The sequence below is a fragment of the Pelophylax lessonae genome, assembly GCF_965119305.1.
Source record: "Pelophylax lessonae genome assembly, chromosome: 4".
Classification (NCBI taxonomy): domain Eukaryota; kingdom Metazoa; phylum Chordata; class Amphibia; order Anura; family Ranidae; genus Pelophylax; species Pelophylax lessonae.
The window spans coordinates 590,715,987-590,742,118 of NC_138771.1; the positions used below are offsets into that span (position 1 = coordinate 590,715,987).

The 26,132-nt window shown below is 45.4% G+C and overlaps 1 protein-coding gene across 1 annotated transcript in view; it reads right to left on the reverse strand.

Moving 5' to 3' along the window:
* Positions 1-332: 332 nt before the first annotated feature.
* Positions 333-26,132, reverse strand: part of PIN1 (peptidylprolyl cis/trans isomerase, NIMA-interacting 1) — a 31,969-nt gene continuing 6,169 nt past the window's right edge. The window contains exons 2-4 of the mRNA XM_082254902.1: positions 14,763-14,963; positions 2,707-2,817; positions 333-927 (exon numbers count right to left, since the gene is read on the reverse strand). Of these exons, the coding sequence (XP_082111028.1) occupies positions 818-927; positions 2,707-2,817; positions 14,763-14,963 (422 nt within the window). The 3' untranslated portion in view covers positions 333-817. The remainder of the gene's footprint in view (positions 928-2,706; positions 2,818-14,762; positions 14,964-26,132) is intronic.

Sequence of the window (26,132 nt, forward strand, 5' to 3'; positions counted from 1 at the left end):
GTAACAACATATTCCTACTATTTTAGGGTCTATACTCAAAGGTTCCTCACTGTTCGTGGCCCCATCAAAAAGCTATGACTTCTACTGGGGGTACTGGGCACCTCTTGTGGTCCCTACTAAAGTAGAACCAGTTTATAGTTCCTGGCATGTCTAGTTTGAGTGCTTGTTATAAAGTGAGAAATATTTTTTGAATGCCAAATGTCTCACATGCATGCAAGGACATAGCAATTATTGACCAATTATAAGCTGCAGCTATCGCATACAGTAAGCACCTGATCAACTTGATCAACTCTGCCCTAGATTCACTAAAAACAAAAAAGACTGTTAATCCATGTTAATCAGGAAGACCTGGAAGAATCCAGCTGATAAGCCAATACCTGCTGGAAAGCATGCTCACTTTAGAGAGCAAAAGTCTTAGATGGATGCTTTCCTGCATTGCACCAAGGCTTACTAAATGCAGAAGCCCTCAAATGGGGGGGGTTGGGGGGGGGGGGGCAGGTCACAATGAGGAACGTTTGTGAGTACCAGCCCTTAGTCAGCTTTCACATATGGGGGAATGTACATGTACCCCTTAGATTACGGAATAACCCCATCCATTCAAGCGGATGCCTTGCTGTAAATGTTCAACATTAATACACAGCTGATGTAACCTGCTACACATTACATCAGTATATAGACTCTCTCATACCTGCAATGCTGAACAAGAAACCCCAGGTATTTTAAAGCCTAATCTATCCCTTCCCAGCTGCCCTAATGCTCCTTCCGCACATATTGTTCTTTATCTCCAAAAAGGGCAAGGAACCCTGTGAGAGAGGATTCACTCTGTGCGGAGGATAATGTGGATGCCAGAATCTGTGAACACTGGACCGCTCATTTCTCCTGGTCGCAGAGCAAAGGAAGCGTCTTCAAATGGTTTCTGCATGGCCCCTGTAGGACACAAATACAGTTACAGGCATTTTAGAGAAAACAGCATAAAGAAACAAAACAATCATTTTACAATGCCTTGAAAAGTCACACAAGTTGAAAGCAAAGTTGTATGACCGTGATAGCATTAAAGTGGTTGTAAACCCTTACATATACCGAGAAGAGACTGGCCTTAGGTGATACAGGGAATAAATCCTCCTACATAAGTTGTACTTGTCCATCTGCAGTCTTCTCTTTGCAGCCTTTCAAAGTGCAGAATTTATACAGCTTGTGTGAGATTTCAGAAAGCAGGGAGTTGAAGTTACACTCCCTCTGCTGAGCTAAGTGAGGGGAGCCAATTGTAGGGAATGTAACACACCCCCTTCACACAGCACATAGGAACAGAGCTGAGGCCGTCAATCACAGGCTGCGTGCTGGAAATCGCTCCCCGTCACCTATTTTTCTCTTGACGTTAGGAAAACTTGTCAGAAATGACTCAAATAGCACAGGAACAAGCCAGCAGAAAGAAATGACACAAGTACACACTATAGAGGGATATGCTTTACTTATATTTCATGTCTGAGGTTTAAAACCAATTTAAATAGGAAAAGTCCACTTTTATTAAAAATGGAATATGTTGTATAAAACTTCTAAGAAAACAATTTGAAGTAAAGTAACAGCCACACTATTGATCAGAGACGTGGCACATCGTAGCGACAGAGCAGCCATTTAAATAAAGTAAAGGGGGGGGGGGTGGCATCATGTTTCATTCTAGAATTTAAGTTGGTATCTGTTAAAATTTTACCTTTGGTGTTCTATAAGCCATCTGGAAGTACATGACAGCACCTTTAGGTGCCCACTTTTTACCAGTCATCTGACAATTTAGCAAGATGAAAATGAACACAACTGCACTTTAATCATTTCCCGATCACCCCATAGCAGATATACGGCCATTCTGTGCAGAATCATGTATATACGCATGAAGATAAAAACTTTGCCTGCTGCCACATCCCAGCCCTGCCTGACACTTACCTGATCCTGATATCGATCCAGGGCTGTGCACGGGAACAGCTCTCCCAGGTCTTGCTCTCCTCATTGGCTGAGACACAGCAGTGGGAGACCACTGCTGTCAATCACACCTATTGAGGAAAGAGCGGGGGTGACGCTGAATCGCATTCTGTGTATCTTATAGAAACAGAGATGGCTCAGGAGCAAGTGCGCCCAGTTCCCCCCATAGCAAGCAACTTGCTATGGAGGCACTCACAGGGGAGAGGGGCCAGAAGCGCCAGCGGAGGACCCGAGAAGAGGAGAATCGGGGCTGCTCTGAGCAAAACCATTGCATGGAGCAGGCAAGTATGACATGCATCTTACTTTAAGAGGGCAAAAAAAAAAAAAAAAAAAGGGAGCCTTTAATGCTACTTTATTCTGCCAGAGATCCAGTTCCTCCTAACTTCCTGTTTTGGCAAACACGATGCCTCTGCTACACTAAAATCCCAAACAGTGTAGCCAGCTCTGCCTACTGAACTAAAGAATTAAACCTATTCCCTGCTCTTCACATTCTTACATTGATTTCTTTCCCAGCAAAACAATACTGCTGGCCTTGACTCTAAAGACTGCCCACATGCAATGTGTAGGAAAGGGACCTTTTGGTAGATGAAATTATGTGATAATGCCTACATCAAAAGCACTGTTAGCTATAATTAAATTTACCAGAAAGGAGGCCAAAAAAAAAAAAAAAAAAAAAGGGAGGATAGGACAAGAAGTTGTCTAAAAAGTTAACAGATAAAGCAAAAACAAACTTACCTCTAGCAAATGCTCCCAAATCCCCTCCAGCTTTGGCAGAACTGCAATCACTGAACTGAGAGGCTAGAGCTTCAAAATCCTCATCACCAGATTTGATTTTCTGTATATAACCTACAAGAACACAAAGCAAACATAGCTCAACACCAGGAAATGACTGAGGAGTATTATTCCAATTCATTTTATGTAGCAATCAGTCCATCAGAGCTGAGCAGATTTTACCAAGCAAGGCCCTCTATGAATAGGATGGACTGATGGTAAAAACACAGCAAAAAAAAAAAAAACTATTTTAGGGCCATTCACACCACACCTCAAGTAAACGTGTGTTTCGTATGTTCAGGCAAGTTCCAAAATGAATGGACTGCGATGCACTTTAATGCATCAAAATTTAGTGCATTTTTTACAGTGCAATGAACACAACATTGGTAGCATTGTCCTGAAGATGAATGGCACCGCAATGCACCAATAGGTGTACTCTGTGTTACACTAAAGCACGTTTTACTGAGCATAGTGCCGATGCACGTGTGAAAGGGCTCTCTGGGTCAGAACAATCCAGTGATCGTAAGGTCACAAACCCCCAGCAGATGTTTCACACAATATTTGTGTACTTTTCCCAAGCATGTTCCTTTCTTGGACATAAGAGTGTGGGACTTAATTTCTTGCCTTGTGACATGGAGTTATTGATGATTGAGACACTAAACTATATCCTTTTTCTGCAAAAATAATCTATACATATTTAGTGTTCCTGTAATTTTTTTTTCATGAAATTGTTTACTGTGTTTTTCTGCCTCCTTGTAGAATCCTCCATGAGCTCCCCAACCGCTCTTTCTGCATCACTTTGAATTTATGGAAGGGGTAGTACAAGTTAGTTGCCATTTGCACTGCTCTATGCACATTACAAATCCAATAATCTCTAGTCCATCTCGGGAGCAAGCAAGAGGGGGGGGAGCCAACTTTCTACATACAGTGGTACCATAGAGAAAGAACTAGGGATCAACCAATATAGTTTTTTCAGGGCCAATACGGATTTTCTGGTCACCCTTCAAGGCCAATATTAGGTGCTGATTTTCTGTACATTTAAAGTTTTGACAAATCAACACAATTTTCGACACAAACCTGGTACTGAACATGTTAATGTTTATTAAAATTTTTATCAATAAGGGCTCGTTCTTTACACCTTACCTGCCTGAAAACTGATGGGAAAACCGCATAGATTTCACTTGCAGAGACATGAGTTTCACATCAGTTTTCATGCATGTTGACATGACATTTTCCAATGTGCTTAAGTTATGTGCCCTATATTTACATCAATGCTGATGTCAGATTTTTTTTTTTCCCCTGTGCAGAAAACTTTATACGACACGGTGACGACACGTTGCACATTCCTGCGCAGATAAAAAAAAAAAAAAAAAAAAAAAAATCAGCATTTTGTGGTGTGAACAGGGCACATCGAGAAGAAGAGTAAAGACTTCCAGAACGTGTGCAGCAAATCGACGTCTCTGTCTATATCATGGTGTGACTGAACGAAGGAAGCCTAGAAATAGACAACTGAAAAGTAAAGTGCTTGAAAAATAAACTAAAGACTTCCCAAAACATAAAAAAAAAATGGCATAAACTACTGCAGTAGTGCACTCACTACAATTAAAATCACTATTGCAGTGCAAAAGCTAAACAGTGGACACTACACTTACTTCAATACTCCCAGTTAAGTAGAATATTATAGTGCAGAAAGCATAACATTTCAGCATGTTCACCTGTTAAACGACTTCTGTTTTTTTTATATATTGCTGCCACTTCATCAAAATCACGCTCACTTGGTACAGAGAGGTATCTTCTAGCAGGAGAGGCAAGTCTTTTGTAGCGTGCCTCATTTTCTACCACTGAAGAGGATCACAACTACTTCTGTCAATTACTGGTTCCTTCAAATAGAGAGAAGTTCATCCAGGCTGATTATTGCAGATTCAGGAGGAATCCTCTGCACCAGGCCCCAATAAAACACTGAACATGCCATTAATTCAACCACCATGAAGAATATTCTCTTCTGTTCAGTGTCTTCTTTTTGGACATGTTTTCTGTTTTATCAGCATCCTGCTGCTCTTACAGATTATAAAAAGGCTGTTTTGAACTTGACTTTTTGGCAGGAACCTCCTGCACTTTCTGTTGAATATCTTCTGTCAGCTATTGCTTTGCTTTGGCCAATACATCATCAGAAGCGAAAGCATGGTTCTTGTATCGAGGATCTAAAAAGACTTGCCAGCACAACATTTCTATTCTCTTCATGCTTCTCAAAACGTTTGGTGTGGCTTTCCCTCATGACCTGCCTACATGTTTTAATGCCACATGTGTTGGGTCCTTCATTCTCTTGAAGAAGCATCTTCAGCACTCTCACACATGGGAAGACAGCTGACAGATGAGTCATAATGACTCATCTCTAGTGTCACTTCATCTATGGGGAGGCTAATGACATTGGCTACAATGTCCCAGCAGTAGGACAATAATATCCTTCATATTCACCAGAATATATGGAGAGAGCTCACTTCTGTTCCAGCATTCTTTGCAGCATGTGAAGTGTTGAGTTCCATCGTGTTGGAACATCCTGAATCAAGTTGTTTTTGGGTCTTCCTGAATACACCTCAGTCGCTGCTTGGCAAGGATTGAATGGTGAAAATGGCCTGCGCACTTCTTCAGCATGCCAATTATATCAATCAAAGCTCTTTGGCTTGACAGACCATCATTTACCACAAGTGGCAGAGTGTGTGCCATGCAACTAAGTTCTAAAACTTCAGCAAGCCTCATTCCTTTCACCACGTTTGCTCCGCTGTCTCGAAGCACAAGCATCACCCAGTCTTTAAGCATGCCTAGAAACATTTCTCTAATGTACTCCCCAGTGTGAGATCCTTGCATCACATTTGTATTCAACACCAAATGCCTTCTTGTCCATCCGCTGTCAAAAAAAGTGGCATGCAAGACTCATTAGTGACTCTTTATCTTGACCAGCAGTAAGTCGTGAATGATAGTGAGTTGCCAGCATTCTCTGTCTGCAGCATAGTCTTTACTTTTTCAACTACCTTTTGGTGAATCTTTCCCAGCATTTTGGTTCAATAATACTTTTCACTCTTCAGTGTGTATCTTGGCTCAGCTATGGACATCAATCGCTTAAATCCAGAGACAGACACCACTGTAAATGGCTGGTTATCAGTGACAATCATCTCTATGATTACTCTGTTCAGCATTTGGGATCTTCCATCCGAATTTAGCCACCTGTTTTTTTTTTTTTTCTGAAACATATCTGTCATTGTTGTCTGGGATAGTGGAGGTATTTCACTTTGCGATTCAGTTTGATTTTTCTGTGCTGCATTATATGGCTCAAAGCACTGTACGTACTGCATGTAGCTTCAGCCAGACACAGTGCTGGGTTCCAGAGACTACCCGTCTCACACCCAGAACAATGCAAACTCAGTCTGAGCAGCACCCAACCATTCATAGGCAGCTTTGTATTCTGTTAAAGAATACAAAAGCTTCCTCTGATGGGCTGAGTTGGAGAGCGTGACTTCATCAGCCCAACTCTCCGACTGAGCCAATTAAGAATTCCCTAGATTAAACAGGCAACAACAGGGGCTCAACCAAACAACCTGAGCCCACCTGAAAAAAAACAATACATCCTCAAAGGATCAGGTCCTCTTAAACAGCAGCCTGAAAAACCTTGCAGCCAAAAGGAAGCATTAAAAGATGCAAACACATTCACTTTATCAAACTTTGTTAAAGTGTGAACAGATGACCAGGTGGCCGCCTTGCAAATCTGCATCACGGACGCTGATGGGAGGCCCAAGCAGAGTGCACATTGACAGGGAAAGGAGGAACCTGACCCCTGATGCAATAGGCCTGAACCACTGATCCATCTGGAAATGGTTGCAGAGGAAGCGGACAGCCCTTTTCGAGGTCCATCCGTGAGCACAAATAAGGGTCTGACTTCCTGAAAGACTTCGTAGCTGCCAGGTACACCCTAATTGCCCGGACCACATCCAAGGCATGCAAGGCAATTTCCTTTGGATGTTTAGGCCTGGGTCACATGGAAGGCAACAAATTGTCTTCATTCAAATGAAAGTCAGAGACAACCTTAGGAAGGAACGACGGGCGGGGGCGAAGGACCACCTTATTCCAGTGAATCACCAGGTAAGGTGAACGACAGGATAACACTGCCAGTTTCGACACCCTATGAGCAGAAGTGATAGCCACTAAAAAGGCCACCTTCTGGGACAATGTAAGCAGGGGAATCTCCCAAATATTTTCAAAAGGAGGATTCTGCAGAGCTGAAAGCTCCAAATTAAGATCCCAGGGCGGCAATGAAGCCCGCACTGGAGGAACCAAACGTCAGACACCCTGAAGAAAGGTACGCACCGGGGAGTGTGTGGCCAAAGGTCATTGGAAGAAGACCGCCAAGGCCGACACCTAGCCCTCAAGGCCAATTTCTGTTCAACCCCCCCGTTGAAGGAAGGTTAAGATCCAAGCCACAGGGGAGCGAGGAGAAACCCCAAGAGACTCACACCACGCAATGTACATCTTCCGCGTATGGTGGTAGATCTTCCTAATAGTAGATTTCCTAGCTTTCAACAGGGTAGGAATCACTGACTCAGATAAACCCCTATCCCTCAGCACCTGGCGTTCAACAGCCAAGCCGTGTCAAAGCCAGCGACTGTAAAGCAGGATGCAAGAATGGCCCTTGGGACTGAAGAGCCTCCCTGAGAAGAAGCTTCCAGGGAATGTCGGCGTTCAGCCGTACCAGGTTGGCGTACAAGGCCTTGTGAGGCCAGTCAGGAGCCACTAAGATGACTGGAATCCCCTCTGCCTCGATCCTGCGTAGAAGTCTGGGCAGACGTAAATCAGCCGATTGTGACCCCACGGGGCCAACAGCATGTCTGTGGCTTCCGCCAGAGGATCCCTTGACCAAGCTACAAACCTCTGCACCTTTTTTTTGAGCAGAGATGCCAACAGATCCACCTGCGTCTCCGGTGGGGATGCCCCACTGGAGACGCAGCTGATTAAACACCTCCAGATGAAGGGCCCACTCCCCGTGGTCCAACGCCTGCCAATCCCCCCCCCCGAGTTTGAACAGCAGAGAGGGCTGGAACGAACCGTTCTGCCCACCTTAGAATGTCGGCTCCCTTCAGGGCCGCCAGGACACTTCTTGTGTCACCTTGATGATTGACATAAGCCACAGCCATGGCATTGTCCAAATGAATGCGCACAGGACAACCCTGATTCGGCGCAGGAGAGCTGCTCTGCCGCCTTATAACGGTCTTTAAAACAAAGACGGACCCACCCATTCAGCAAGAAGCAAGGAAGCAAGATTTTTTTTTTTTTTTCATAACACAAATCTTTAAAAAAAATTTGATCAACAGAATCCTTGCAATGAATGTAGTTTATTGGGGATTTTATTTTTTAATTTTTGCAGGAAATTGGCATTACATGTCTTGGTACAAAACATGTTATTACCCCTCTGGATCTCCATATTATTAGAGATATCCTGTGCTATATTGGGTTCACTTGAAACAGCAAGATCTGGAAGACCAAGAATAACACACTTGTCGCCTCAGTATAAGAGTCAAATTTCTCAGGCATGCAGCAACCTGATGTCATTTTTAATAATTTAGTGAGCTGAGCTGGCGGGATGTAGAAGGGCTGAGCAGATACACTTCACCTGAATTTCTGAGATAAAGGCTGGGTTACAGCGTGTCACAGTGCAGTAGGGAGTAGTTTGCCATCAAAAATTTTCTTTTGACCAGCATTAAAGAAGAATTTTACAGCCGACTCTAAAATCAAATGCACACGTTCTCTCCACTGCATAAGCTGGTTGGACAAGCCACTGAATTTCACATTACCAGAAAATTGTGCTTTAGTCTATCACCTAAAGCAGCTATAGGCAAGACTCTGTAGTGTCATGCTCTACATCAGAAGTGTCTGACCTTTGTAATGCCAGGCCAGCGCACATTTATCATCCTCTGCTGCTGTAACAGTGGATTGGCAAAGCACTGAGAGGGGGGGGGGTAAGTCTTTAAGATTTTAAGATAATAGGAGGGGGGGTGTTGACAAGCATCCTGTATTACAGAAGCAGCAGGATTGGAGACAATAAAAAAGCTGGAAGCACACAGGTTAGTCTTTGTAGTGAAACTTTGAATACAGTGGTCATCTGTAGTTTGTGTAGCTGCATAAAGGCTTGACAGATGGCAAAGGACTAGTCAGCAGTATTGCGTGTGATGTGTCTGCAGTTGATCTTTCCTCATTGCTACTTACCATGCCTTCTTCTGCACTGTGTGAAGGCAGCCATCTTGGTAGAGGCAGGGTTTGCTTTCTCATGTCAGAGCCTCCAGAGAACAGAGAGTAGTGACCACACAAAAAATGGATTTTTGTAAAATCTTACCGTAAAATCCTTTTCTCTTAGCTCATTGACAGACGTAGTCCTCGGTGATACACCACCTTCGGGTTATGTTGCCTCCACAGGAGCAGGACTAGACAGGAAATTAAAAAGCTCTGGCCACACCCTAGGGGCAGTCCCAGAGGGTATATCCTCTCTCTCTCTGCCTCAGCAAATCAGTTATGTGAAAAAGCAGTCTTTAGAGATTTTAACCCAACTCAAAAAACAGAGGGGCGGGGACTACGTCTGTCAATGAGCTAAGAGAAAAGGATTTTACGGTAAGATTTTACAAAAATCCATTTTTCTCTAGCGCTCATTGACAGACGTAGTCCTCGGTGATACACCACCTTCGGGACGTCCCAGAGCAGTATCACAACTGAGGGGTGGGAAAATGAAATCAAATCCCAATCTAGAAGGCCCAACCGGTGCCAACTAGAAGTTTACAATGCTCACCCTTAATGATGAGACTCAACAAAAAAGAGAAAAAAACTTTTTTTTTTTTTTTTTCAAACAGAAAAAAACCCTCGAGGTAGACCACCGGTCTCCTCAAATTGCGGCCTGCAAAACCTTGCGGCCAAATGAGGCATCCGCCGATGCCGTCACATCAATTTTATAGAATTTTGTAAAGGTATGTACCGACGACCAGGTGGCCGCCTTACATACCTGGACCACTGACGCCTGATGGCGAAAGGCCCAGGAAGTACTGAGCGCTCGAGTGGAGTGCGCCCTAACAGGGAACGGAGGACTCTGACCCTTAATAGAATAAGCCTGTACCACCGTTTGTCTAATCCATTTGGCAATGGTCGCGGCAGATGCAGGCAAACCCTTTCTGGGGCCATCCGTGATCACAAAAAGTGAATCCGTCTTACGGAAAGATTCCGTAGCTTTCAGGTATACCCTGATTGCCCGAACCACATCTAAGGAATGCAACGCATGTTCCCGATGATGCTTGGGCTGAGCACACAAGGAAGGTAGTACAATATCTTCATTCAGATGAAAATCTGAAACCACCTTAGGAAGAAAAGATGGCTTAGGATGAAGTACTACCTTATCCCTATGAATCACTAGGTAAGGGGACTGGCATGATAATGCAGCCAGTTCTGACACCCTGCGAGCAGAAGTAATAGCCACCAAGAAGGCCACCTTCTGGGATAAAGTAAGCAAGGGAATCTCCCTGATGTTTTCAAAGGGAGGTTTCTGTAGAACCGACAAAACCAAATTAAGATCCCAGGGCGGTAAGGGCGCGCGGACTGGAGGAGCCAGGTGCCGCACCCCCTGGATGAAATTCCGCACCAAGGATTTGGTAGCTAAAGGCTTCTGAAAGAAGATTGCTAATGCTGAAACTTGACCCTTGATGGTGCTCAAGGCTAGCTTCTGCTCAACCCCTTGTTGCAAAAAGGCCAATATTCGAGTCACCGAATAGGTACGTGGAGGAAATCCTAAAGATTCGCACCACGCAATATAAGTCTTCCATGTGTGATAATAGACTTTGCTGGAAGTCGCTTTCCTTGCTTTAATAAGGGTAGGAATGACTGAAGTAGACAAACCTCTGTCCTTCAGTACTTGGGTCTCAATGGCCAGGCCATTAAACCCAGCGACTGTAAAGCATGATGGTAAATTGGTCCTTGAGACCACAGACACTCCCTGAGACGAAGTTCCCACGGAACGTCTACGACTAACATGTCCAAGTCGGCCAGGCCGGCTTGAGGAGGCCAGTCTAGAATTTCTAGGACCACTGGCGCTGATAGAATCTGAACCAGGCGTCCCTAGAGGTATCTGGCCCCGACCATCCGAGAAAGTCTGGTCGTTTTCTGTTCCCACACATTTATCAGATACCTGATAGTTATCAGGAAAGGTGATCTTTTCTGGTTGAACCTCAGGGACCGAAGTCACCCGACTAGAGGCTACTTGGCCTATCTGGTCAACCAGATCCGATTCCTGTGAGGTATCGGGACTAATCTTAGGAAAAGGTAAAGGAAAAGATCTATTCAGGGAACGGTAACTACCGCTTCCTGTAGTACTTAAATGTTGGAAGGGAAGAATCGCACCGGTAGTAGTGGTTGATGCTCGATCTAATGTCCTGAATACCGGTGAAAACGTCCCCCCACCCTGAAACCGGGTGGGGGCGCACCTTCAGGCTGTGTACTCCTTTGCTTCGGGTTTGGCTGGGTTGGTCCTTTGCTTGTCCGACCAGCCCTTCTTGAACCCTCCTGGAGGAGTCTTGCCTTTCCCGCTAGTACCAGCCGGGCGCCCTTTATGGGCGGTAAAGAAAGGTCCTCGCTTGTTGCGAGGTCCCTTAGCTTTAGCAGCCTGTGGCAAAAAAGTGCTCTTGCCCCCAGTGGCATCCTTAATGATTTCATCTAGGTTGGCCCCAAATAGACGATTCCCCTGAAAGGGGAGATTTGTCAAGGTCTTTTTGGAACCTAGGTCAGCTGACCAGCATTTTAACCACAGCACACGTCTGAGGATCACCGCTGTCTTAGATGCATGCCCTAATAAGGGAGTAGTGTCCAAGGCTGCGTCACAGATAAACTGTAGCCCTTGTATAATCTGTTCCATCAAATCAGATGTCTCCTGGGGAATATCTTTTCCCCTAAGATCTTGGCGTACCATTTTCGCCCATTCCGTAAGTGTCTGGGAAACTAGACCAATAACAATTACTGGTCTAAATGCTGACCCTATCAGAGAGAAGATGGTGCGGGACTCTGCTTCCATCTTTCGATCCACCGGATCCTTAAAGGACGAAGTGTCCTCCACTGGAATAACCGTGGCTTTATTCAGCCTGGAAATAGGTGGATCCACCACTGGTGGTACCGTCCATTTCTTAATGATGGATTCCTCAAACGGATAGCGTCTCGCAATACGCTTGGAAATAGTAAAGGTACGTTTAGAATGCTCCCATTCTCCTTTAATCTGATTACCGAAACATTTAGGTACAGGAAAAACCTTCACCGTTTTGATGGGCTTATTAGTACCAAAAGGAATCTCTGTTTCAGTTGCCTCTGCCGGTAAAGCCTCAAGTTTTAAGGTTTCCTGCACTGCCACAACTAGTGCGTCCACCAATGCTTCTTCCTGAATTATAGCAGGAGAAGAAGCGTCCTCCTCACTGTCTGAGGGGGCTTTACCTGGGATAACAGCCCTTGCAGAGGAACCTGCAACTGCAGTGACCATCTCTGAATCAGAGTCAGAGGTGTCAGATAGTATAGGGGTAGGCGGGGGTCGCTTCCTTGACCCCCGTCCCTGACAGGCCGCCTCCACCCGAGCCACCATAGACTCCAAAATTGCTGTAAATGACTCTATACTCTGTGCACCGGCGGGTCCCGTGGCCCCTTCGAGGGAAACAGGTGGGGGAATATGTGTGGCAGGGTCCATGATAATTCCAGTCACTTCCTGGATAATATGATTCAAAAATAAAAAACTTTTTTTTTTTTTTTTTTTCTCAGACCCCCAGCGCCACAAAAGCCCCTTAGTGTTACCTGCTAGGGATCCCTATCGATCGAGAGAGAGAGAGAGAGATAGACCCCCAGGCTCACCACTTGATGCTCAGAGTTTAACTGCAACAGGTTACAGCGCTGTCTTGACAAACAGGAAGTCTTTTGGCTGGCTGCCCAGGAAGAAAGGAGGCGGCTCCGCCCCTCTGCACGCCTTCCGGCGCCTCCCCCAAGCTCCACGAGGTGTTTGGATCACCTCAAACATGGCCGCCCCCATGCTGGAGACACGAGGCTACGCCAAAATGGCGGCTCGTGCGATCCAGCAAAAAAAATGGCGGCGGCCTGTACTGAATAGCGGTGTGCTGCAGGGCACACAACACTCTCTCTGCATGGGGATATGGCGTGGTTGGCGGTACCGGCCCTGGCGGACCGCATGGCCATTCGGGAGGCCTGCTAATAGCTGGAGATCTGATTAGGAAGGCAGTCTACATGTCCGTGGCTTCTGACTGGTAGGTAGCTTATTCTTAACACCGTAAGATTCCCAGAATGCCACAGATTACATCTTTTTAACATGTATACAATCAATTAGCTTAGCTCCCAAACCAAGCCTCCTGGCTTTTTGCACATAAAATCACACTCAAAGTAGGAGGATCTGTGTCATGTTATAGGATAGAGAGGGACTCTATCTTACCATACAGAGAGGGGCCCGCGTTCACCACAAGACCCGTCAGGGGAAAAGGGGGAACATACTACTCACCATACCGGAACCAGGCGGGCACCAACTCCTGACAGTACCCCTCTCCACCGGGGCGGGAGGGCTGTCGACCGATACGGACGCCGTGACTCATGGTCTTTGGCGTTTCAGCGAGACGTTTAACTCGCGTGGACAGTCCTTTAATGGGACTTTGTCGCGGCCGACCCAGCGCGGAGCTATGGCCTGCACGCGCTCGTAGGCTGAACTGGGGTGACCACCGGATCTCAACATCCAGCCCGTCGCCCAGTTCAGCTTTCTTGCTTGAAGATCTCACAGGAACACTGGAGAAAAAAAGCTGTCTAAAAAATCCTTTAAGAAAAAATTCTTGCCAGGACCTAAGATCCCAGCAAGGTATCTAGGTCCTTACTCCTAACTAGACAGAAAATAACTGATTTGCTGAGGCAGAGAGAGAGAGGATATACCCTCTGGGACTGCCCCTAGGGTGTGGCCAGAGCTTTTTAATTTCCTGTCTAGTCCTGCTCCTGTGGAGGCAACATAACCCGAAGGTGGTGTATCACCGAGGACTACGTCTGTCAATGAGCGCTAGAGAAATAATCCAAATTTCAGGAGACTAGCAGTTAAAGTAGAGCTGCACGATTAATCTTTAAAAAAAGAAAAAAAAATCCTGCGCTCGATTAAACCCCCCTTTTGTCACGATTCAGTGCAGAGCTGTTCTCTGCTCACAGCTGTCAAAAAAAAAAAAAAAAAAAAAAAAGGCAGCCGGTGTTCTGTCGAATAGTGCAAACCCTCTGATAATGCCTCCGATGATCTGCGCATGCACAGTACGTAACATCAATCCAGCTGATCTGCCGATCAGCTGGCGTGACGTCAACATGCGCAGATCGTCGGAGGCATTATCTGACGAATAGCAAAGACAGAACACTGGCTCCGCAACCGGGACACGCCGCACCGTCCTACCACCTCTCAGCCGCCAGGCACATCTCCAACACGAGCTCACCCCCCCTTTCACACAGCCCGGCCATTTCACACCTTTTATCTGCCGCTCTCCATACTTCAGACGGCCTCTCGTGAATGCGCGTAATGAGCCTAGGCAGGGAGATCCCCAATGACAAAAACACCCCAATGTGGGGGCGCTCCCTGCGCAGGGCCAAATCCACCCCCCCGGGTTCTCTCCTCATCACTTCTGTGGATCTGTGATCTGAGGAGCTCTTGGACTTTCTTTGGTAGAGCACAGCTTGCCCTTGTATTCAATATGTGCTGCTTTCCTACCGGTATGGACGGGCCTTGGATGCCTATTGAAAAACAATCTAAATTTGAGAACAGGCAGTGCTGCACCGAAAGCAAAGCAACTCTAAGTGATAGCATCCGCATAGCTATCATACAATATAATCTGGAGTCTAAAAAGGAGAGCCCCCAGAGCTCATCCCTCTTCTCTGTGAAAGTGGAAGGGGTTTAGTTCTAATAAAGAGCTGTAATGAATATCCTTCAAGTGCTTACCTACCATTAATAAGTTCTAAGGCTTCATCTTTGGTGCGTGTGATTCTGTCTTGCCGCCATGATGAAGGACGCCTAGACTGGTTATGCTTTACCAACAAGTGAGAACATCGCACTTTGCCTGGTTCACCTTGCCCATTCTTCCCACCTGCAGAAGGTCGCTCCCACTGGCTGGCATTAGTCATGTGGTTAAAATAGTAAACACGTCCTGTAAGAGAAGAGAGTTTATGAAAATTATATATTATACATACAATATCTTTTCCAAAGAACTCCTCAGTCTCTATTGTAAAATACAGATTACTGCTTTGAGGTCTGTTATGTAAAGTATCAAGTGAAACAAGCAAGCAGAGTCAATCTAGATGCCAGAAAACATTCATCTCCCCGATTCTTGTACAATGCAGATGATACACATACACTGTATTGTATAAAGTATTAGAACACCTGCTTTTACACGCACATGAACTTTAAAGGAATACTACAGGCAAGCACAGTAAGAAAAATCATTGACATGTAATGAGCATTTAAAATCGATCTGCATTGTGCAAATAAATTAAAAAGCTCTATTTGTACATTATATTGGTTCAAAAGTACTTCGGTCACGTGATTTTATTTCCTCAGCTCCCTCTGGCTTTTACAGCAGCTGGGTGTGACATTACTCCCCAGCTGCTGGGCTTATTCCAACATTTTAGGAAGTGACATTGTCGTTTGTAAGAAGTGTGTGCCATGTGCTGCTTTAGCCACATGCAGTGAGCATAACATACTTACCATGCCCGCTTGTCTGTTCTCTCTCTCCCCCCCCTCTCTTTCAGGAAGTGGTTAGCCAAAACGAGGCTTTGAAGATAGGAGGATATCGTTCTCTGTCTGACTAAAGCTGGATACACACTATACAACTTTAGTTGTTAGATTGCCTTTAGATTTACCTTTAACTACGTAGTGAAAGGGCCTGCCTGATTGCATACAAATTGAAAGTGTTTAGATTTGACCTCCTATTATATGGTTTTAGTAAATCTAAAAGGAAAAAAACTAAAGACAATTGTATAGTGTGTATGGCCAATAAGGAGAAGAGGGATAAGGGTGGGGCTGGGCAGGACAGGGGCAGTTGTAATGAATAGCAGGCATGCCTGGGCAAGAGACAAGGACAACGTTTTCAGGAAGTAAAACGCACCATGGAAACTTCAGATAACCGGAAATAGAGTTGTCAGTGAAGAACAAGGAAGAAGCTGTTTCTCCAGCTTAGATAAGACTTTCTAAGCTCTACAAGCAGCTAGCCAAAAAATGAATAATATCAAAAGATATTTAACATACTATTAATAGGAAAAATTTCATTTTTGACTGGAATTCTACTTTAATGGCATCCCAGTCTTAGTCCATAGGGTTCATTATTGAGTTGGCCCACCCTTTGCACCTATACCAGCTTCAACTCTTCTGGGAAGGCTGTACCACAAGGTTTAGGAGTGTGTCTATGGGAATGTTTGACCATTCGTCTAGAAGCACGTTTGTGAGGTCAGGCACTGATGTTGGATGAGAAGGCCCGGCTCACAGTTTCCACTCTAATTTATCCCAAAGGTGTTCTATCAGGTTGAGGTCAGGACTCTGTGCAGGCCAGTCAAGTTCCTCCACCCCAAACCGGCTAATCCAGGTCTTTATAGACCTTGCTTTGTGCACTGGTCCAAATCATTTGGTTGAGGGGGGATTATGGTGTGGGGTTGTCTTTCAGGGTTTGGGCTTGGTCCCTTCGTTCCAGTGAAGGGAACTCTTAGGGCGTCAGCATACCAAGACATTTTGGACAATTCATGCTCCCAACTTTGTGGGAACAGTTTGGGGATGGCCTCTTCCTGTTCCAACATGACTGCGCACCAGTGCACAAAGCAAGGTCCATAAAGACATGGATGAGCAAGTTTGAAGTGGAGGAACTTGACTGGCCTGCACAGTCCTGACCTCAACCCGATAGAAGATCTTTAGGATGAATTAGAGTGGAGACTGCGAGCCAGGCCTTCTCGTCCAACATCAGCACCTGACCTCACAAATGCGCTTCTGGAAGAACGATCAAATATTCCCATAGACACACTCCTAAACCTTGTGGTACAGCAGTACATCAAAACCCCAAAAGAGGGGCGGGGGCGGCGACTGTCGGAGGAATTTTACAGGTAAGATTTTACAAAAATTCCGTTTTCTCTTACGTCCTCCGACAGTCGCCGCCCACTTCATATTCATCACCAATGGGGATGTCCCAAAGCAGTGTAAACATGAGGGGTGGGAAGAACTCAGCCGCGTCCACCACGCGACCACCACTCCCTGAGCCCTCAGGTCCTGCACCGCTAGATGCAGGTCCCGCAAACGCTCCGGGGATAACAGAAGACTTGAGGGAAAAAATCTGCTCTCCGGCCGAGAGAGAAACTCGATCTAGTAGCCAGATCGAACGATTTCCTGTGAAGTGGGTGAGGGCGCCCCTTCAGGCCGCACTGTTGTGGGCCGCAGAGCCGGATTGGCCGGACTTTTGCTTACCTGCCCACGGCTTCTTTTACGGGAGCCTTGACCCTTGGACGGCTTGTCCCAAAATGTGGCCGAAAGGCACGAAAGGACCCCTGAGGGGGCCGAAAGAAAGCATTCTTTTTTCCAGGAGCCGTCTTAGTCTAGTGGGATTGAGGTAAGAGCGTGCTCTTACCCCCCGTGACCCCTTTAATTAGGGCATCCAGGGATTCGCCAAAAAGGCGAGAACCATCAAAAGGCAGATTGGCCAAGGTCTTACGTGAAGATTGATGCACAGACCAACACTTCAACCAAACCAGGCGGCGAGATAACACCGCCACACTGTGTACACGTGCAGCCAACGGAACCATATCCAGGTCCGCAGCACACAAATACATGACACCCTGGTGGATTTGATCCACCATATCCAAAGTCGCCTGGGGGGCAGAATCAGCCACGAGGACACGCCTAAGCACCTGCGTCCAGTTCGCGACCGCCTGGGCCGCCATAAGTGAAGCAATAAAGCTTTCAACATAGAACCCATAATAGAACAGGTATGACGGGCAAAGGACTCCATCCTCTTGTCCGTGGCATCCCGGACCACCGGGGTGTCTGCAGCAGGAATCGCAGTGGACTTGTTCAAAACTGCTAACGCCTGGTCCACCGGAGGTGGGACACACCAACGCCCATCAGTAGCAGGCGTAAAATGATAGCGCAGCTTAAACCTACTTGGTACAGCAAAAGGTTTGCGTATATTACGCCATCGTTCTTTCACAGCGCGCTGAAAATCATCAGTGCATGGAAACATCTGCGATGATATGCGCCTTTTCTGCGTCCCATAATCCGCCAAGGCAGCTGGAGGACCTGTTTCCTCCTCCAAACGCAGAGTTTGCTTGATAGAAGTAACCAATTCATCCATGAGCGCAAGCTCTTCAGACGAGCCAGGGGGAGAATTATCAACCCCCTCTACCTCAGCCTCCATTTCTGACCCTATAAGGTCCCGGGAGGAACGAGACCCCGATAAGGAGATCTCTGCCCCAGCAGCCCCAGTACCATCACCCTCTGAAACAGAGGAATTGAAAACTCTGGGCCTTTTAGAGGATTGAGCAACCACCAGCATTTGCACCTGAGTCGCAAGGCTAGCCACAATCGCAGCCAAATCCCCCCCCGGGGGGGGGGGGGAAACCGCAGTCCCCTGGCTTCCCACTAAATTGGCAGGAAACTAGTATTCCTGAGAATCCATGCCCTTGTAGCAGCAAAAATAAATGGGTGACCGCCCCTTTAAGAGAGCGCTGCGATCGTAGCCCACTCACACTAAGCATCCCACACAAGGGACCCCCACAGGGACAAGTATACCAAGGCAGGATACAGGGAATAAAAAGAAATGAACCTGGAGAGATCGGTGCTGCTGCTGCTGCCTGCGGTGCTCCTGAAGGAAAGGAAATGCTGGCATACAGGGCGCTCTATGAAAGCCTATGGAGGCTACAAGAAAATGGCCGCCATGCATGTAAAACATGCGGCCGGAGCGATCGCAGCCAAAATGGCGCCGTTTGGCGCCGAAACCGCCGCTCCCACACCCCATGAGGGAGAAGTAAAACACACCATCTGCCCAAAAAAGGAACATGGTAAACCGCCGCAGCGGCGCTGTAATGTGCCCCAAGCATGAGAAACTCAAGCCCCACAGCACACAGCCGTTCACACAGACAGAAAACTGACACAGAGTGCAGCCAGCCCCCCCTCCTGCAGCCCACAGCTTGCAATGTGAGAGATAGGGAAAACGTAATAGTGTGAACACAGGGCAAGGTACACAGTCCCAGACTGACACCCCCCAGACAGACAGGTCCCCACATAAATGCACTTACCTCTCACATGGCGTGGGGGACCCGCACAGGCGAACAAACCGCTGCACATGAGGCAGGGAGAGTCGCAGCCAGGACGCATCAGAAGGTGGGTTGAGAAACCGCACAGCGTCCAGTGAGGTAGCCACCTCACCTAGCATCCCTGCACGGAACAGGGATGGGTCGTTCAGATAACTCAGGAGCGATACCTGACTGAACGCTCGATGGCGGGCTGAGAAGCCACTGACCCACAGCCTGCTACCAGGGGGGTCAGCCCGAGACGCAGCCCGCATGATCCTCTTCATCAGAAGAACTAACTAACGCTGGTAAAATAACAGCTAACAAGAAAGAGAGAAAAAACTCAAATAAAATCCAAAGAAAGGAAAGAGAGCTGAGACAAGGTGCCCCAGCACAGAAACTTCCAGCTACTCCTGACAGCTAGACAAATGAAACTGAGTTGGATACAGGAAGTGGAGGGTTATGTACTGAGGGGACCACCCCCTGGGGGTGGGATATGTTAAAAGTCTTTGTACTAACATATTCTATTGCCTAGCTACTCCTACGGAATAAAGGACATAACCCCATTGGTGATGAATATGAAGTGGGCGGCGACTGTCGGAGGACGTAAGAGAAAGGTTTTTTTTTCTTAATGAATAGAATGCATTAAGATAAAAAACCCTTCTAACTTTACAACAACTTTAATCGCTTCCTGCCCGCGCACTGTATATATACACAAGCGTAGTTCTGGGAGGACGTGCCAGTTCATCTTCCCAGGACTGTGTTTTGTGCGTGCCTTTGGGGGCGCGCAGCAATGACATCCTGTGACTGCTATGTTCATCAGGCACAGCAGGTCACCGATCCGTGTACCATGTGATCGCTGTGACCAATTACAGTGATCCCATGTCTAGTAGTACACAATGGCTGTCATTCATACAGCCATTGAGAACTACTGTGAGCTGTGATTTGCCAGTGATCAAATAGTACAGAGTCAAGCACTGCCTCTCTGTACCATGTGACAGGAATGCATGTGACAAGAACTGTCGGAAATGATTGCTTATACAGCCAATCAGTGCAGTGCAAAAAAAAATTCTAGGAGTAGTGCAGCGTAACTATTGTAACATTGCACTGCTCTGGCGAGGGGTAAAAAAAATATATATTTTTTTTACATACTGTAATCAGAAGTGCTGTATCACTATGGTGGCATTGTAAAGCTGCGGGGGTGATCATGTACAATGGCTAGCTGCTCTAATATCACTGTATGTCAGTGCCGCCAGCTATTATCTCTGATCACCACAACAGTACGATGTCAGACCAGACCAGTTCTGCCAGTCAGTGTCCCTAATCACCCACTCACAATTCCTGATCACCGCCACACCAGTTACAGTGTCCCCGATCACCAACACACACCTGTTTAAGCCAGCAACAGTGTCCCTGATTGCTGCCCACTAGTGCCCAGTGTCACCAGACCAGCGCAGCCAGCAACTATGTCCCAGATCACTGCTACACCAGTACAGTGTTCCCTTTGCCTGCCGCCTGTACTGACCCTGGCCTGTTTATTAACCACATTTCTGCCTGTTTGCGGACCATGCTTCTACATGCGGCCTGAAATTACCCATTTGCACGTCCAACTGACTTTATTCCTGTGAGTCACCAGTCCCACCCAATCCCAGGAGAAAAATGCACCCCTGGAACAACAAGGACTTTTGTTATTCCTGGTCAATGAACATGACATTCCTGGGGATAGCCATGTACTAGTAGGCTACGGTTGCTAGGATTATAGCAACTGGGACTGCTATAGGTGATACACTAAGCTATATTCCCTGATCACTCGTATAGAGGAGACCATTGCAGTACATTGGTTTTGAAGCAATTGGTTGATTTGTGTAATACGCAAGATACAATTTCCAGTATATACAGTGGGGAAAATAATTGGATCCCCTGCAGATATTGTAAGTTTGCCCACTAAGAAAGAAATTAAGGTTTTAGTCCCCATTCACACTAACGCGACTTGCCATTGATTAGCACAGGACCCGTTCTAATAGGAGCGACACAAGTCGCTCCGACTTAGAAAAAGGGTCCTGTACTACTTTGGGGCGACCTGGAGGCGACCTGCATTGACTTCAATGATATGAAGTCCGTGCATGTCGCGCACCGCGACTTTACAGGTCGCCCCAGCAAGTAACGTCGCCCCTGTGTGAACGGGGTCTTAGAAGTGTTATCGCAGGTGTATTTTAAATAACAGACAGAATATCAACCAAAAAAAAAAAAAAAACACGATACAAATGTTATAAATTGTAGCAGTTCAGTGAGTAAAATAGGTATTTTATCCCCTACCAAACAACAATAATGCTGGCTCCCACAGACTGGCTACAGTGTGTGCTCAGACTAGTCTTTCAACATAAGGTGCTCCTAAGACAACTCGTTATGTGTATAAAAGGCACATGTCCACAGTCTTTTTTCCATGCAAATCTCGCCATCATGGGCAAGACCAAAAAACTGTCAAAAGGACATCAGGGACAAGATTAAAGACCTGCACAAGGCTGGAATGGGCTACAAGACTATCAGCGAGGAGACAACTGCTGGATCGATTATTCGCAAATAGAAGAAATAAAAAATAACCATCGATCGCCCTTTGTCTGGAGCTCCATGCAAGATTTTTCCTCATACGGTAATTATCATCATGAAAAAAAGTGAGGGATCAGCCCAGAACTACACGGGAGGGGCTTGTGAACAATCTCAAGGCAGTTGGGACCACAGTCACCAAACAAACCATTGATAACACAATACTCGGCCTTGGATTTAAATCCTGCAGCACCCACAAGGTCATCCTCCTCCTCAAGAAGGCACATGTACAGGCCTAAAATTTGCTATTGGACATCTAAATGATTCAGAGAAGGATTAGGAGTAAGTACAGTGGTCAGATGAGATGAGTTTGTGCCACATGGACGAAATTTCTCCTGCGCTCAGAGACCGGGCCCCCTGTCCAACTTATTCCACAGAACTCACACCGGGCTTCCCAAATTGCTACGGCCTTGGTGCCCTATAAAACTGGGCTTGTCTGAAGGCGCAAAAATAAAAAACAAAGGGCGCACCGGCCTAGTGCATTATCCTCAATAATAGGCTTTATTAATTAAAATTAATTAAAAGTGTATATACTCACAAACAATGTTTAAAACAACATATCCAACCCGAACATCTGGAACAATCTGTGTCTGTAACCAGTGTCCTCAATAGATGATGGTTAACATGTTTCGAGGCTTAGCTGGCTCTGAAGAAGGGGCTAAGCCTCGAAACGCGTTAGCCATCTATTGAGGACACTGGTTAGACACAGATTGTTCCAGATGTTCAGATTGGATATGCTGTTTTAAACGTTTGTGAGTATATACACTTTTAATTAATAAAGCCTATTATTGAGGATAATGCGCTAGGCCGGTGCACCCTTTTGTTTGTTTTTCATTAACTTTACTCGTTTGGAAGAAGAAAAATGCTGACTATGACCCCCAAGAACAACATCCCTACAGATGGAAACATGATGCTTTGGGGCTGTTTCTCTGCTAAGGTCTCTTTCACACTTGTGCGATTTGTCCTTGGGGACATGATTTCCAATGGGTACTGTTCATCTGTGCGACTCCAAAGTAGTCCCTGCACTACTTTGGTCTAACTGACGCAACTTGAGGTCCATAGACCTCAAGATTACACAGGCATTGCCTCAAGTCGCACGACTTTCAGGTTGCACAAGTGTGAAAGGGGCCTAAAAGGAACAGGCCGACTTTGCCGCATTGTGGGGCAATGTATTGTAAAATCTTAGATGAGAACCTCCTTCCCTCAGCTAGAACACTGAAGATGGGTCTTCCAGTAGGACAATGATCCAAAACCGGCAATGCAACAAAGAAGTGGCAAATTAAGGTCATGGAGTGGCCTAGCCAGTCTACAGACCCTAATTCTATAGAAAATTTATGGAGGGAGCTGAAACTTCAGTTGCCAAACAGCCAAAAAACCTTAAAGATTTAGAAAAGATCTGTAACCTTCCTGAGATATGTGCAAACCTGGTCACTAACTACAAGAAACATCTTACCTCTGGGTACAGTGTTACATTTGTTGTAATTGTCATTTAAAGTGTGAGCGCACGGAAAGAGCAGGAAGAAGGTGAAAGTGTCCAATACTGAAGTAGTTAAAATACATTGCTCATTGCATTTATATTTGATTATTCTGAGGGCTCGAATGACCATTCTTAGTGAAAAGACCACAAGTTGTGCGTATGGGTTACTTGTACTCATGCAAATGCTCCAATACTAAAACTGATACCTTTAGACTCGGTTCACTGATGTGCGGGCTGGTTTGTAGTGCCATTTCAAAGCCAGGTTTGGTGCGATTTTGTTCAGTGGTTCAGGTGCAATTCCAATGCTAATTGTAGTGTATGAGATTAGAAATCGCACCTAAACCGGACTGAAATTGCACAGGATTCTTTTAAATCGCAGTGTGGCCAGCCGTAAACATGTGAACAGGCTGTGAAAACTCAACGCACAAGAAAACTGATGTGAAACTGATGTCTCTGCAAGTGAAATCTGTGCAGTTTTCATGCATGTGTGGTGTGAACGAGCCCTAAAAGAACAGTCACATGACCGTAAAAAATAGGTATCAGTGAGTACTTAAGAAAAAGAAAAAATAACGATACACATACTCGGTCCTAAAAAACTGGCATTGGTGTATCCCCATCTACAAATTATGATGTGTGTGAAAATTGATTAATCCTGATGTACAGACTTGTCTATCATTTCTTGAGACCCTAAAATACCAGGACAGTACAAATATCCCCCAAATTACCCTTTTGAAAAATAGACTGAGGTTATTAAGGAGGTATAGTGTTTTTTTGAGGTTTTAATTTTTTTTTAAAAAAATAAAGAAATTGATCTTTTATTTTTTACACCAGTGCAGTACATCATCAGACTGATGTGGTGGAGGATCAGGGATACTGACTGGTGACATGAATCCTTTCTTAACAGCTTTGTTGACATTGTGATCGCATAGCAATGACATGATCACCTGGCACCTGAGTACTGACATCTGCAATACAGACACATATCGAGGTTGGTCCCAGATGATCAGTGACATACAATTGCCATCATCCCAAACAGTCAGTACATAAAAATAACACTGAAAAGTGTTAATCTCCTCTAGAAAAAAGGGGGGGGGGAATTTTTAAATCAATAATTACTGAAAAAACAATAAATAAAATGTAAGTTATTTATTATTGTAATAAAAAATGACAAACCATGTCAATGATTGACAGATAAAGAGGTTCCATGACCGAGCCTATGAGCCACTCCGGTTCCTCCTTGGGTCAACAATCACAGTATATTACCCTTTCGTTGAGGCTTGGATCTTCACAGCAACTGCAATTACTTGTGGTTACAAAGAGGATTTGGTGGGTATCATTCTATGCATATGTGCCTGCTTTTTTCAATTGTTCAATATTCATGTCCATAGGTGGGAGTGTGGGGCAAGGGTGGTGACGCATTCATGTACCTAATATGTTTTTACAACAACCTTCTCTATGTGTTTGTTTGTTAGTATTTGTTTTTAGGTAGGAAAATAAAGGGACAACCAGTTCACATATCCCTGACGAAGATTGGAACTTACAAGTTCAGTAAACTACTCGAAACGCGTTGGATTGAACACTCTCCCTCGCCTGGGGTTCACATCCCGGCGCGGGAGGGGTATATATCCCTTGCTTCCTTACAAGTCATGTTTCAATGTATCACATTGGTCGTTTGTATGCTTTGTGACTCTTGTGATCCATGACCTATTGTGGTTTTCCACGCTCGGTCATGGAACCTCTTTATCTGTCAATGACATGGTTTGTCATTTTTTTATTACAATAATAAATAACTTACATTTTATTGTTTTTTCAGTAATTATTGCCTTAAAAATCCCCCCCCCCCCTTTTTTCTAGAGGAGATTAACAGTTTTCAGTGTTATTTTTATGTACAGACACATATCAGTCGCGGGGGCGTTACACTGCGTGTTTCTAAACCTGGAGCAGACACATGTAAGTTACTGTGCCTGCACATGCCACTCTGCCACAGTATATGCACTGTGGCTGGTCGGCAAGTAGTAAAGCCCCTCCTTTTGCAATACTGCTGTGAAGGCAAAGGGTGGTCACTCCAAATATTGATTTGCATTTCTCTTCCATTTGTTTTTTTTTTTTTTTTTTATATAATAAAGTAAAGGTAATGGTAAAGGGATTAAAGTGTAAATTGGGGGCAAGGTGCTTTGAGGTGGGGGAGCTCCTTAACACCCCCTTGCTGGCCTGGCAGGCTGTGTGCTCGGATGAGGGTCTGGTATGGATTTTTGGGAGAGACCCCATGTCGTTTTTTTTTAAATTTTGACATGAGCTCCCGGAGGCGCTCTGAAAAAAAAAAAAGGTAGATATCGGCTTTTATTTTACTTAGGGACATACAGTGGGGCACATATTGTTACCGAACAGAGCAAATTGTAGGACTGGGGAGGGACCCCAGGCCGTTTTTTTTTTAAAAAAAAAAGATTTTTCTTTTTTTTGTCGCCAATTTAAATGTCATTTCATTCCTTTTTTTTTTTTTTTTTACTTCTTTAGAAATGTAATTTTTTGCTGCAGCAGGTTCTTTACATGGTACAGATGAACCACTTTACAGGCAGACTAAGTGGACTCCCAGGCACTATAATTAAAGGAATTTTTCATTTTTATTGTTGCACTTTAAGCATTATTAAAGGGGTTGTTAAGTCACTAAGTTATTTTTACACTAAGTTATTTTTACACCATCCCCTCCGTTAGATTACAAACTGTATCCTAGTGCCTGTGCTTTATTAAAAAAAAATAGCCGATTTCTACCTGTTTTCACAGCACCTATCGGCACTCACATAACTCCTGGCTCTCCTCTCTCTCCTTCTGACATCTCCAACGGCCGAAGCCAAAACTTCCTCCTGATGTCAGCTGGGGAGGAAAGGAGGAGAGAGCTGGGAGTCATGTCACGGCGAGCGGCGTTGAGAAAACAGGGGATTACGTAAACATAACAGTTTTTTAACAGCTGGGA